Raw genomic sequence first — 12,569 nt, 5'->3', positions numbered from 1 at the left:
CTGTCTGCGCTCCACAGTGGGTTCACGGATGTTGTAATTCATATGTGTCATGTGTGTTGCATTATATGTATAAATGTTATACAATTAAATAAAAATTTAATTATAAAATAATGAATTTAAATAAAATATGATATAAGATAAATTTTAAAAATATATTTAATATATCTTATATAATATAAATATTATATAGCTAATTTATATGTTAAGATATAAAAATGCTTATGTTAAATATTTAATATAAATTTTTAATTTGTATATTTATTATTAGTATATTAATATTAGTGATATAACATATTATTAATATATAATATAAATATAGTATTTTAAATTTATGTATTTCATAAAGTTTAAAAGGTTCCCTGTGATAGGAAGGCAAGACCTTTTAAGAATCAAGTTCAGTGTGAAGATATTTTTCTTGCTAAAATGTAAATTCCTCTTCTCGGGACAGCAAGAGATCCTTAAAATTAATTAACTCAGCAAAAGCTGGCATTTGGAGCAAGAGGTATCTACAGGAATGTAAAATCTGGGGCAAGATGTTAGACTCCTACAGGAAACACCTGCATCTCAAGGGGCAGGGAGACCCAGCTGCAGCTGGGACAAGCCAGATGTTCCTACTGAGCACTGTGGTTAGGAACACAGCCTTGAAGTCATACTGACTGGGTCTGAATCCCAGCTCTTGCACCTGCTCGTCCTGTGACCCTGGGCAAGTTCCTTAACCTCCCTGTACTAGTTTCCTCATCTGAAAAATGAGAATTATAATAATACTCTGAGATAAAGAGTAAATAAGTTAGACATGAAATGTGCTAACAACAGTAGCTGGCATATAACATGCAATCAAAAATATTCCATGTATTTACATATTTACTTCTGTTAATTTTATTCAAGAGGAAGCCAGTTTTACCCCAAAGTATAATTTCCACCAAAAATAAGTAGTAATTACATTTCATAGTTAAGTTTCTAAAATAACCATTTGAATCAAACTGTTTGTTGATCCAAAACAGAACTAATTTGTATACAAAACGAAAGTGATATTTCTTTTTTGAGCATGTAATTTGTGCTAAGCACTAGAATCATAACGAGAAAGCAGCTCATTCACTCATCATTAATTGGTGACTTAGTCCAGTAAAAACTGTTTGGAGCCTGCCGAGAGTTAGTCAGATACAAACTTGGATGAGACATGGCCTCGGGCCTCAAGCCTTAGCGTCCAGTCAAGAACTTGTAAACCAGCAGTGCAGCAGATTGCAGTGAGTGTCTCGGGAGAGGCTGGGGGCGGACAGCAGAGGGTCGCTGAGCTCGCATGAGCAATGGGAGGGGGTGGCAAATGGGGGTTTCCTACCAGATGCACGGCTGGATCTAAGTCTGGGCGAAGAGAAGTTGGCAAGCAAATGTGGGAGCAGGAACAGCATGTGCAGTGGCACAGAGGCAGAGAGCCATGCCACGTAACACCAGCTTCAGGGCTTTTCAGGTGACTAAGAAAAGGAAGGGTGTGTGGGGGTTGGGGAGACAGAAGTGGTAGGAGATGGACCTAGAAAGGTAGAGGGTCCTGAGTCACTCAAACTTTGTGAGCAAACCTGAGGAGTTTGAACTTTACTTAGCCAGGAAGCTATGGGAGACCTTGACGGATTTTTAAGTAAGCTATAACGAGATTTACATCTTACCCAACTGCTATCAGAGCAGTGTGGAAAGTAGATTGAAACATGCCTACCTTTATGGGCTGAGAGGAAGGATCCAGGGAGAGAAGTCAGTGATAGAGGAGAGGGAGGGAGAACCAAAGGCATCATGTCCTAGAGGCGTGGGAGGGGATGCACCAGCAGCAAAGTGGATCGGCTTACTCTGCACAAGACACACACTCCTCTGAACCAGGTAGGGACACAAGGACAGGCAGGGTACCTATTAGGATTGGTCACTAAATCAGATTCATCATTTAAGAGGTTCAAGATTCTTTACCAAACAGACTGTAAAGAACTAAGATTCTGCAATACAACATTACCATTAAGTGGCTTACTTAAGTCATAGGAATTGTAGAATAGCTGAAAAAAACGAGACTTGTGATATTCTAGTGCATGGGTCTGTATACTTTTTCCGTCAAGGGCCAGAGAGTAAGTATTTTAGGCTTTGCGGGCCAAGACGCAAAATCAAAGACATTATGTAGATTAAAGGCCAGAAACTTCTGACCCTCATGGCCCTAACTGCCTGTGGTGGCGGGTCTGGGATCCAATAGAAACACACTCAGGACTAAAAGCTACCGGCCTGGTGGGCCAGGCCAGCAGGTGGCGTGGTGGGGTAGCCCAGGTCACTTGCGCTTTTGGCACCAGGGACCAAATGTGCCCTTCTCTCCTCCTGAGAGCCCAGTGGTCTCAATTTGGTCAGCATGCTGGAAGCTAAGCAACTCCTGGGTTGCCGACTGAAATTCCACAACTGGGTGCCTGGTAACTGTCAACAGTCGCCAATGTGCAGGTAGCTACCAGCACAGGCCCTAGGCAGCAACTCTGGGAGCAAAGGGGGAAACGGGGATGGAGGGGGACACCCCAGCTTGGTCTCCAGGACTCACAGTGCTAGCCTCCTCGACTGGTGCCCGGGCTTCACAAAACCAGGTGGCTGGCTGAATTTAGCCCACGGGCTGCAGTTTGTTGGCCCCTGTTCTCATGTCTCTAAAAACCTCAAAGATAAGCTTGAAGGACAACCTTAAAAAATATGAATAACACAAAAATTCTTTCCCAAAATATAAGGTTTCATATATGAATACAGTGTTCCATTTTAGACTCATGTCATTTTAAATGAGGTTACGAATAACATCAACTCGTCTTTCCCTGAAGCTCACTATCAGTAGTAGGAAATGTAAACACTGATTTTTCTTAGCCTTTTCCTGAGTCATAAAAGTGTCACTTCTGGAAATAGCTTTAAAACACCAACTGGTTAAATCGCATTACTTTTGTGAGAACTCATTATTCTTCCTACATCAGAGTTAAGAACTGGAAGCTGTTCAGATATGACTTGACAATACAGATCAAAATAACACATGAGAAGGGCAGAGTGAAGAGGAGATGCTACTTGTCATGACACCTCCAGTTCGGGGAACCTACCCTGATAAATCATTTCATCTTCGTCAGTCACATAGGCGTTGGCTCCCCAAATCACCATCTTGCGGATGTAAGACGGGTACTTTGCGGCTGCGATGAGAGCTGTTATACCACCGTCACTCCATCCCAGCAAGGAGACCTGCTTAAACTTCAGAGTCTGTGATAAACACAGTGAAACACACAGCACAGGTTATCGCTTCTCTCAGCTAAAAGAACCTGATAATCAGTAATTATCAGAATCAATACAGCTGTGGGGTTTGGAGTATCAATTGGCAATTAAAGAAAAATCCTAGAGTCCACCATTTGATGACATAAATGTTTTCTCTCAATTAGTTTTGGTGTATATATAACTGTCATAAAAACCTAACTACATAGTATTGTTTTGAATTATGAGGGAACTGCATTTTCTGGTTGGATAGTCTCAAGGAAGTGGAAACAATGGAGGTCACCTGTACTTGACATGGCAGATGTTTGTGTGCACGCACACCTGAGCAAAGACTTGGAGAACAGTTATGTACATTAGAGATGGAAACTTGAGATTTGCTAGATGAAATGAAGTCACTGCCTCTGGAAAAGCCACTGACTGCAAGTCTGGGAAAAACGGGCTAGAGGCGGGCTGGCATAGAATGGTGTCATGGGGAGGTGATGTTAGTCCTGGGGTAAATCGACCAGGCTCTGAATAAGTGTTCGAGAAAAGGAACAAAGATTACATCTGAGAGATGCTGCCTAGGAGTAAAAATAGAATGACTGGGAAAATTAAATGTAAAGAATTAACAAATATCAGTCCAAGATATTTACTGATAGGACTATAAATTGGTATAACTACTATGGATAATAATTTGGGACTATCTTGTAAAATGAACTTTTGCATCTTCTATAACCCAGCAAGTCATCTTCTAAATATGTATGGACAACAGAATGTTGACAGCACAGCAGTTCTTAGTTGCAAAAAAAAGCAACTTAAAAATTAAGTTATTTATCTACCATTGGAGATAGGTGAAATAAGACAATACATCTGTAAAATAGAATATTATGTGCCTATCATACGACTTACATAAACTTGTATTTATTGACATGGAAGTATCTCTTTGACAAACTGCTCAATGAAATAGTAAGCTGGAAAAGTATAGCATGATGCCAGCAATATAAAACTGTGTATTTATACATGCAGTGAGACTGGCCAGAAGGGCAGAGCCTCAAAGTCTTGATAGTGCTATCTCTAAAAAGCTGGATTGTAAGATATTCCTACTTTCTTCTTTACACTTATTTGAACTCTCTGAATTTCTGTAGGAATCACATAGTATCACTCTTTTAGAAATAAAAAACAAAACAAAATAAATGAACACAGGCCCAGGCACGCTCCTTCTCCTGGCCTCTTCCCTAAGAGACTCACCTTCATCAAATCAATGGCATCCTTTGCATCCCTTTCAAAAAAATCCACTGGGAAATCTCGATCTGGGGGTCTGGAATGTCCGTACCCTCGAGGATCCCAGGCGACCACTGTGAAGAGCTTCTTGTTTAGGTTCTTAATCTGGGGTCCAAAATCAGTCTCTCCACTTCCTAAAAATAGCCACTTAATTACTGTCAGGCTTTCATTGTTTCAAACATATTACAGTTAAAACAGAAATAATTACAACCTTAAAACAAAGTAACTATTTTCTACTCAAAGTTAGACATCAGAACGTAAGCAGTAAAGCAGCCTTGCAATGATGGAATCCACTAACCCAGGAGCTAACTGCCTTTCCTGGTGGTGTACAGACCTGCCTCTTAACTCCCCCTAGTGGCTACTTTGAGGAGAGAGGCCTTGATTCTTCATTTGGTCCTGTATTTTTTCAGCACTTTTGATACTTCCTCAGCTTAATTTTTTTTTAAGAAAACAAATTCGTGAAACTGCATAGAAATAGACTTACCAATATGATATGCCTCTGGGCTATTTTTTCTTTCTTTTTTAAATGACTGTTACAAATGAGAGAAATCCCAATAACATTTGTAGACAAATTTATGAGATTTGGGCTAACTTATTCAAAGTAGAATTCTAAAATCCCAGATTTTTTTAATAAACTAATGTGAATAGCTCTGAATATTTTATTTTCTGGCTATAATTAGACACCGGAAAACTAAACTAAAACAGTGAAATGAGGGGGGAGGGCAGGGTGTAGGGAGAAGAAAACAAATTAGTTTGTTGAATTAGAACAGTACAAAACAGCATATGCTAACAAATAGAACTACCTTCTTGAGCCTGTGGTAGACTTGACTGGCAGTCCCCAGCCCACCCATGGAGTCCTGGCCACTGTGTGCACACAGCCACTGCACGTGTATGAAAGGCCAGACCCTCAAGGAGCCCAGTCCAGGGGCAAGGCAGTATTTTATTTATTTATTTTTTTGTGAGGAAGATTGGCCCTGAGCTAACATCTGTCGCCAATCTTCCTCTTTTTGCTTGAGGAAGGTTGTCGCTAAGCTAACCTCTGTGCCAATCTTCCTCCATTTTATGTGGGATGCTGTGACAGCATGGCTTGATAAGTTGTGCATAGGTCAGCACCTGGAACTGGAACCTGTGAACCCAGGGCTGCTGAAGCGGAGTGAGCAAACCCAACCACTACGCCACTGGGCCAGCCCAGCATTTTCTTTTTAAAGCCTGCTTGATTTCTAAGGACTCACAGCTCAGGCCATAAATGGATACTAAACATCTTGCTTGAATAACTAGCTATTATTAGAAAATGTCTTTCAAGATGGTACAGGATCATTTAATAAGATACACCTTTCTCAATATCAGGTAATTCAGAAACCCAAGCCAAAAACACAAATGGGTTTCAAGCTCATGTTATTGCTGTGACACTCGAAGCTTCTCTTATGCTCCCTGAACTGGAGAAACTTCCACATAGGAAATACGCTGAAGGAGGGGCAGGTGAGAAGGTGGGAAAAGAAAACAGTCTAACTCAAGACCAATTTCAGAAATAAGAAGACACTAACTTTCTGGCACACAGGTATACATTTGAAGACCAGTGACAAGAATACTTAAATCTTAACAAAATTATTTTAAGGAATATTTAAGGAATAATTACCACTATATGACACCTGAGAAGGAAACACAACAACACTGGTTGCCCATGGGGAGGGGAACTGGGTGCTGGGAGCAGGAGACTGGGAGAGAGAATCTCACTGGTTGATTTTTTGATTTTTGAATCAGATTAATGTTTTACATAAACAGACATTAAGTTGTGGAGTGTTTTATGCCTGGATAATGATCACAATAGTTGTGAAATAATGGAAATCTAAGCGGTAAATTCTTCATGGCTTTTACAGATAACTTTAGTTCTATCCCAGCCACTGGAGTAAATGTCCTCCTTCATTATAATAGCTTAAGGGAAAAAAGATGCTAAATATTATTTAGACAAAGATGCTTCCATAGCTACAACGGTACCACAGTCAGCTGAGGCTCGGTCAAATGGAACCAGGAAGTAGTTGAAAATTTTAGCATTTTACTTTTAGGAGAAAGAAGAAAATCATAAGGAAATAAGTATATATTTGGATTATTTAACTAAATTAAAAATAAAACAGCAATACTCAAACCCTTAAAACCAAGTATGAGATGTCCTGGGATCGCTGGAAACTCCCCCTGGACTTGCTACATGTAAACGACTTATCTGTAAAATGAGATTGAGTCTAGCTGGCTTTACTAGGCTCCACTCATGCCAATCTAATAATTTTGCTTTTCAAACAGGCTTTAAACTAAGTTTTGTTCTTACATCTTATTTTAATTGGACACATAATCAACCACAACTGGGTGATGCTTCTAGCACTGAGAGTCTCTCATCCTGGAACCCCTCAACTCCAGGCAAACTGGGATGGTTGGCCACACACTCATCTTCTACCTACATCCCTTTCCTTGACCCCTCTCATCCTCCCAAATTGTAGGCAACTACACAGTATACTTTCATGGGAAAAACTGAGCATTTAAGGAATAAAAAAATATGTATAGTAGAAAAGTATCTTTCTAAATGACCTAAATTTGATGGCAGAAAATATTACTTAAAGCATTTCAGTAAAGCACTAAAATAATCAATACTTGGCATCTACTATTGTGAATATATCATAGACTACACAGCACGCAAGAGCATTCCATTAAAACACTTCCAGACCCAACATTCCAGGAAGCAGCAAGACGGCATGCTCGCCCTCTCCAGTCCGCTGATAATGCAGGTGGACACCATTCACAGCCACTCTGGCAGAGGTTACTGAGGTGCTGGAAGAGAAAAACCCCAGCCCCAAAGGAAAATTACTTAGCAGTACAAATGTAATATGACAAAACTGCCCTTTTATATACACGAGTCAGCTCCAGTACCCTCCTCAGGCTTCCTGGATTATTTCTATTTGTGCTTTGGTTTTCCAAACCTAAAAAGGGACATGAGTTTGTATCTTCCTTACTAGTCTGCAGATCTGGACTGTGTCTTCATGTTTGAATATCCTACAGCACCAGCCCAGGGCTTACCCTACAAAAGCACTGAGCGGCTTGCTGAAACCAATGGCCATACAGCCCCACGGGCACATGCCTGGTGAGCTGGTGCCAGAGCGCAGGCTGCTGCGAGAGCTCCAGAGTGCAGGCTGCTGCGGGAGCTCTATACAACGAAATGCGAGGGTGAGCACCACCAGCACAGCCCCTGAAGCCATTTGTCTCGACGTGAGCAGGCCTAGAGGAGCTACCTGGACCTTCAGCTGCCTTGGTGTCATTCCCAAGGATGAGGTTGGCTCAGGGCTCATGGGGGAGGCCTTGATCCCAAGGCAGTCCTTTAGGCATATGGTGTCTCGTGTTCTCAGGCCAGCTGCAGAAGGGCTGCAGTCAGGGAAGCCCACCTACACCAACATGGCCAGACTGGTTTTTAAGATGCTGAAATGTGTCTGGGTTGATGGTTAAATAGCCGAGTCCTTAAGCTCCCATCTCAAGAACCCTCCCCCTGCCACTCATCCTTTTTGGCCCAACACCTCCCGTGACACAGCAACTAACTGGACATACTTGGACAGGAGAGGGCCTCAGGCCAGGGCTACTGCCAGGGCCTATTCCGACTGAACGATGCGTGTGCCATACCAGGTGTTCTGCTCTATTACCCTCTCCTCAGCTGCTCTTCCAGCAGCTCCAGGACTATGCAGAGATACACAGCAACAGAGCACATACAAGGCCCCTGCATCAGGCCCAAACAGCCTCCCCACCAATTTCCTAGATGGCTGGGTGCCACGAGGAAGGGCTATTATGGCATACCAGGACAGATGCTGAACAATGTACCGAATATAAGTACATCAAGTCTTAAACAACGCACAATTTCTGGAAAATATGACAGAATCGGATGGTAATGAGGCCTGACATGACTATAAGCTCATTATCTACAGAAATATTACGAGGAGCAATAATAAAGCCACTGAGCAATGGGACTGTCATATTGACACTGCCACGTTTACTTACTATTAATGTCCTACTCCTCCTCTGAGTGATTTTTATTGCTAAGATGGTTCTAAGGTCAAGATAAGAGCAAACAGTACTCTACTAATAAACATTCATTTCAGCAAACGTTTGTTTATTGACATATTTGTTTTGCTCACTGTCCAGGAGGAGAGAAGATACACAGAGATTCACTCTGCAAACCCTCAGGGAGGTGTAGATTGGGACTGAGGAGAGAAGAGCTTGAGGCACACAGTTGGAACAAAGGTTATCAGTATTTCCTGTGTTCAACACAAGGAATGAGGCAGCTCCCTGAACAGAGATGACCAGCGTTTGCACAGCTCATGTTAGTGAGAATGTGTACCTTTATTACTCTCGTGCCCTAAAGATCTTTGAGGGGCTCCTTCCCTCGCAGCAGCAAGGACATGCTTGTAAAATTCAACTGTGCAGTGAGCATGTTATGTGCACTGACAGGATCCGCTCACCCCAATCCTTCTCACCGTGCAAGCCAGGGGGTTTTCGTGACTGGGTGTTGCCGACTCTCACTGTCTGCATCTCTCCAGGGGCCCAGGGGCCTGCCCTAGGGCACTGGCTTACAGGGACTCCCTTTCCTTCAGCTTTCACGATCATTCCAAAGTCTCTCCTGCAAAAAACCTCTAACTTCCCTCTGTACTTTCTCCATCTGTGTTTGATTCCCCATTCCAAATTTCTTTTTTTCTCATTATCCCTATCCCATATTCTTCTGTATGCCTAAGAAGAATACAGAAACAAAACCAGGTAGTCCAGAATCGGGCATAACGAGAACTCAAGGGAAGAGTTATTAAGGCAGAACACTTTGCAGTGGCTTTAGAGGAGAGACAGAGATCATCTCAGGGTCTGGTACATATATCTTGGGAACAGTGAAAAAAGCAGCATTTGAGATGAACTTCCAACAAGGGCAAAATTCTGAAAAAAGAATGTGGAGGGGAGGGTGCTTCTAGAAGAAACAGCATGATCGAAGGCCCAGGAGCAAGGGACGTATGTGGGGACAAGGCAGCATTGAGCCTGGCAGGAGTGCGGGGCAAAGAAGGAGCAAAGGTTGGGGCCGAATGGTGCAGAGTCTGCAGCCAGGCTGAGGGAAAGAAAATGTGCCCGGTGCTTTGTCATCAAAGGCCTGTATGTCAGTCACCACACCACCTCTGCCTCATCACATCAGCCTGCCCCTTGGGGTTAACGGAGGCTGCCAAAACCCTTCATTAGACTCCAGGTTGGGGAAACAGGACAGAGGACTGTTTACAAACAAAAGGAAATCAATTTCAAAGATAAAAAAAGTTTTATTTAAAACAATAATAGAGTTATTGAATGATTTATTTTCACATAAGCTCATTGAAATGAGTACGGCATTTTTTCTCAGCTTATCAAGGGGCCCCTCAGACGTCAGTCAGGCCTCAGATAAACAGTGTTATGTGTATGCTGAAGGAAAATCAGGCTGCAGAGCCCGGGCCTTCAACAGCCTTGGCATGAGCTTATTACTCGAAACACATTCAAGACCAAATTTCCCCAAATCTCAGGTAGGAAAAATGAGAGAAAACTTCAGAAAATTTAAAGAACAAAGATGAATCCCTCTCTTCTAGGCTGTCAATTTGTCATTTCCACCGCTTTCTTCCTAATAATCGCTTCTCTAGCCCAATCCTGGGAGACTTATCACTCAGTGACTAGGGCAGAGCCCTGGCATGTGCTCTCAAAAACACTAAGTCCCTAATGTACTGTTCATTCATTCATCCACGTCCTGAACACCTACTTTGTGCTGGGTGCTCCATGCAGCTTGGAAGCTGGCAGGAAAGACAGATAAATAGACCCACAATCAGCAGGTACCAGGCAGTTCGCCAAGTATTATGACAGAGAAGTTAGGGGTGGAGGAGACCCTAGGGGTATAGGCCGCAGACATCAATTCACCAGCTTTCACCAACATCTACACAGCCACCCACTTCGCCCCTTTGGATGACAGCACTTCCTGCCTCCCACTTATCAATGGGGCTCAAACCTAGATGTGAATCATCTGGCAGCCTTTTCAATCTCTGGATTCCCAGCCTGCACAAAATGAAATCTCTGGGGTGGGATCCAGGCAGCTGTAGTTTTAAATTCCCCAAGAGATTCCAATAGGTAACCAAGGCTGAGAACTATACAGAGTGAATTTCTTGGACGAGAAAAAAAAATCCTGTCTCCCACTTAAAAACAGCCTGTAGGAAGGCATGCTCAGCTAGGAGGGCTATGTCTTACTTCCTATCTGTCCTTGACTCCCTCTTTCCAGGAGGGTGGACAGGCAATTTTGTGAAAGGGAAGGAGGTCAGGAGCAACACAACAGCTATGAGTTCCTGATTGAGGGGGCTGAGCTGCTCCCCTGAAAGACAGACAGTTTACTACTGGGGGAGGCAAGCAAATAACAGCTTGGGGCAAATAAAGTGGAACATTTAGTTTAATTATTAAACCAAATAATGCACTTTACTAAGGGCTTCCTTATCTCATTCATTCTGCCATGTGATGCACATTACACTTCACTTAATTTTACCATCGAGGGACCTGAGAACAGAGAGTTTAGGTAACTTGCCCCAGTCACACTGCTAGTAATTTGCAAAGTCAAAATGAGTATCTGACACCAGAGCCTTTGGCATTTTCAGTTTGCTTAGAAATAAAAATGGGGCCACTTAATAAGATACATCCTCACTTTGAAAGTCCTACATATTCTCTATGTCCTGTTTATTCAGCTATGTCTTTTGTATATTTTTGCAAAGTAACCATTAGCTATAATAAAGTATTAGCTACCCCCAGGGCTTGGAGTTACATGAATTTTGATGATTTATTTTTACATCTTTTATACATTGTATCACTAGACATTCGTGTTTGTAACATTACTAATTGTACCTACTAATTACTTAGTTGTTATTACCTCAGACCTTTTACAATCATTGTCTTAAATCCTCACAACAATTCTGCAAGGTGCAAGGCCCAGAGAGATTAAGTAAGTTGCTGACATTTGCACAGCTAGTATGCGGCAATGCGGCCATCTGAACGCCAAAGTGCATGTTTTTTCTGTAACCTCACGGCTGAATACAATCCCCAACAGGACTCCAGCACTGGGGCCACACTCACTTGCCTGCCAGACAGAAGGTGGTGGCAGGCACCAGGGGAAGGAGGCTCTCTGCTTCCCCGGCAGGGCATCCCAAGGGTGAACTCAGAAAACACCTTCAGGAAGATGGTCAGTTTCCGTAAATCACTAATATTCTAACTGTACGCAGCATACAATTTCGGCTGGAAAAGGCTTTTTTGACCTGGTACTGGAACAAACGACTTTACAGATTATGAAGTAAGAGTCAGAGTTCCAAACAACAGACTTACAAACAAGTTTTTGGAACTCTCACCTCAACTGCAGGTCGGACACTGGCTGTTCTGAAGCGGAGGTTTCACAGGAGCGCACCTGTTTACACTGAGCTGCAGCCTTATTTGGGGATTAAACAATACCCCCGTGTGATTTCCCTGTCAGGACAGCTTGGAACTGTATTTACAAAACCGCAGTTCAAAATCCAGAGAAACCTGTTTTTCAGAGACATTTTAGGAGGAAAGATTTGCACTGCTAAGTGGATGAGTCCTTCCCGTAACCATTAAAAAACCTACCGAAACCTTGACATTGGTACAGTCATAGTGACCTTACTTTAATCCCTTTCTGCAAACAGGAAATTGGATAAACTGCCATTTTTCCATGCTGATCTATATAGCTGAGGACACTGACATTTTTCCATGTGTTTCGAAACAGTCCTGAATATCTTCTAAAAGTTCTAAATAAAAAATAACCTAAGTCAAATATGAAACTCAAGAACTAGTCGATCATGATATAAAAATTTAAAGCGTGTCAGGTTTTCTTCTTCTGAGTTTTGAGAGTGTCCACATCGGGTCAAGAGGGGTTCTAAGTGCCAGGTGGCTGGCTGGCACCGGGCCTTTCCCAGTCGCGAACCGCACTGACGCGTCAGCAGCGGACAGCACGCGTGCATGCGTGCGTGTGTGTGTGTGTGCAGGTATGCAGG

The 12,569-nt window shown here is 42.6% G+C and overlaps 1 protein-coding gene across 2 annotated transcripts in view; it reads right to left on the bottom strand.

Moving 5' to 3' along the window:
• The window catches only part of BPHL (biphenyl hydrolase like), a 32,333-nt gene that overhangs the window by 15,885 nt on the left and 3,879 nt on the right, over positions 1 to 12,569 (bottom strand). For both annotated transcript variants that reach the window (XR_011529854.1, XM_070584990.1), the window contains exons 2-4: positions 7,220 to 7,323; positions 4,474 to 4,640; positions 3,084 to 3,237 (exon numbers count right to left, since the gene is read on the bottom strand). Coding sequence is in view for 1 of the 2 variants with exons in the window: in XM_070584990.1 (XP_070441091.1) it covers positions 3,084 to 3,237; positions 4,474 to 4,640; positions 7,220 to 7,323 (425 nt within the window). In the remaining variant the exon portion in view is untranslated. The remainder of the gene's footprint in view (positions 1 to 3,083; positions 3,238 to 4,473; positions 4,641 to 7,219; positions 7,324 to 12,569) is intronic.

This window comes from Equus przewalskii, chromosome 19 (assembly GCF_037783145.1).
Source record: "Equus przewalskii isolate Varuska chromosome 19, EquPr2, whole genome shotgun sequence".
NCBI lineage: Eukaryota > Metazoa > Chordata > Mammalia > Perissodactyla > Equidae > Equus > Equus przewalskii.
Note: the sequence above shows the minus strand (reverse complement) of the source record. Positions and strands in the feature narration are given on the sequence as shown.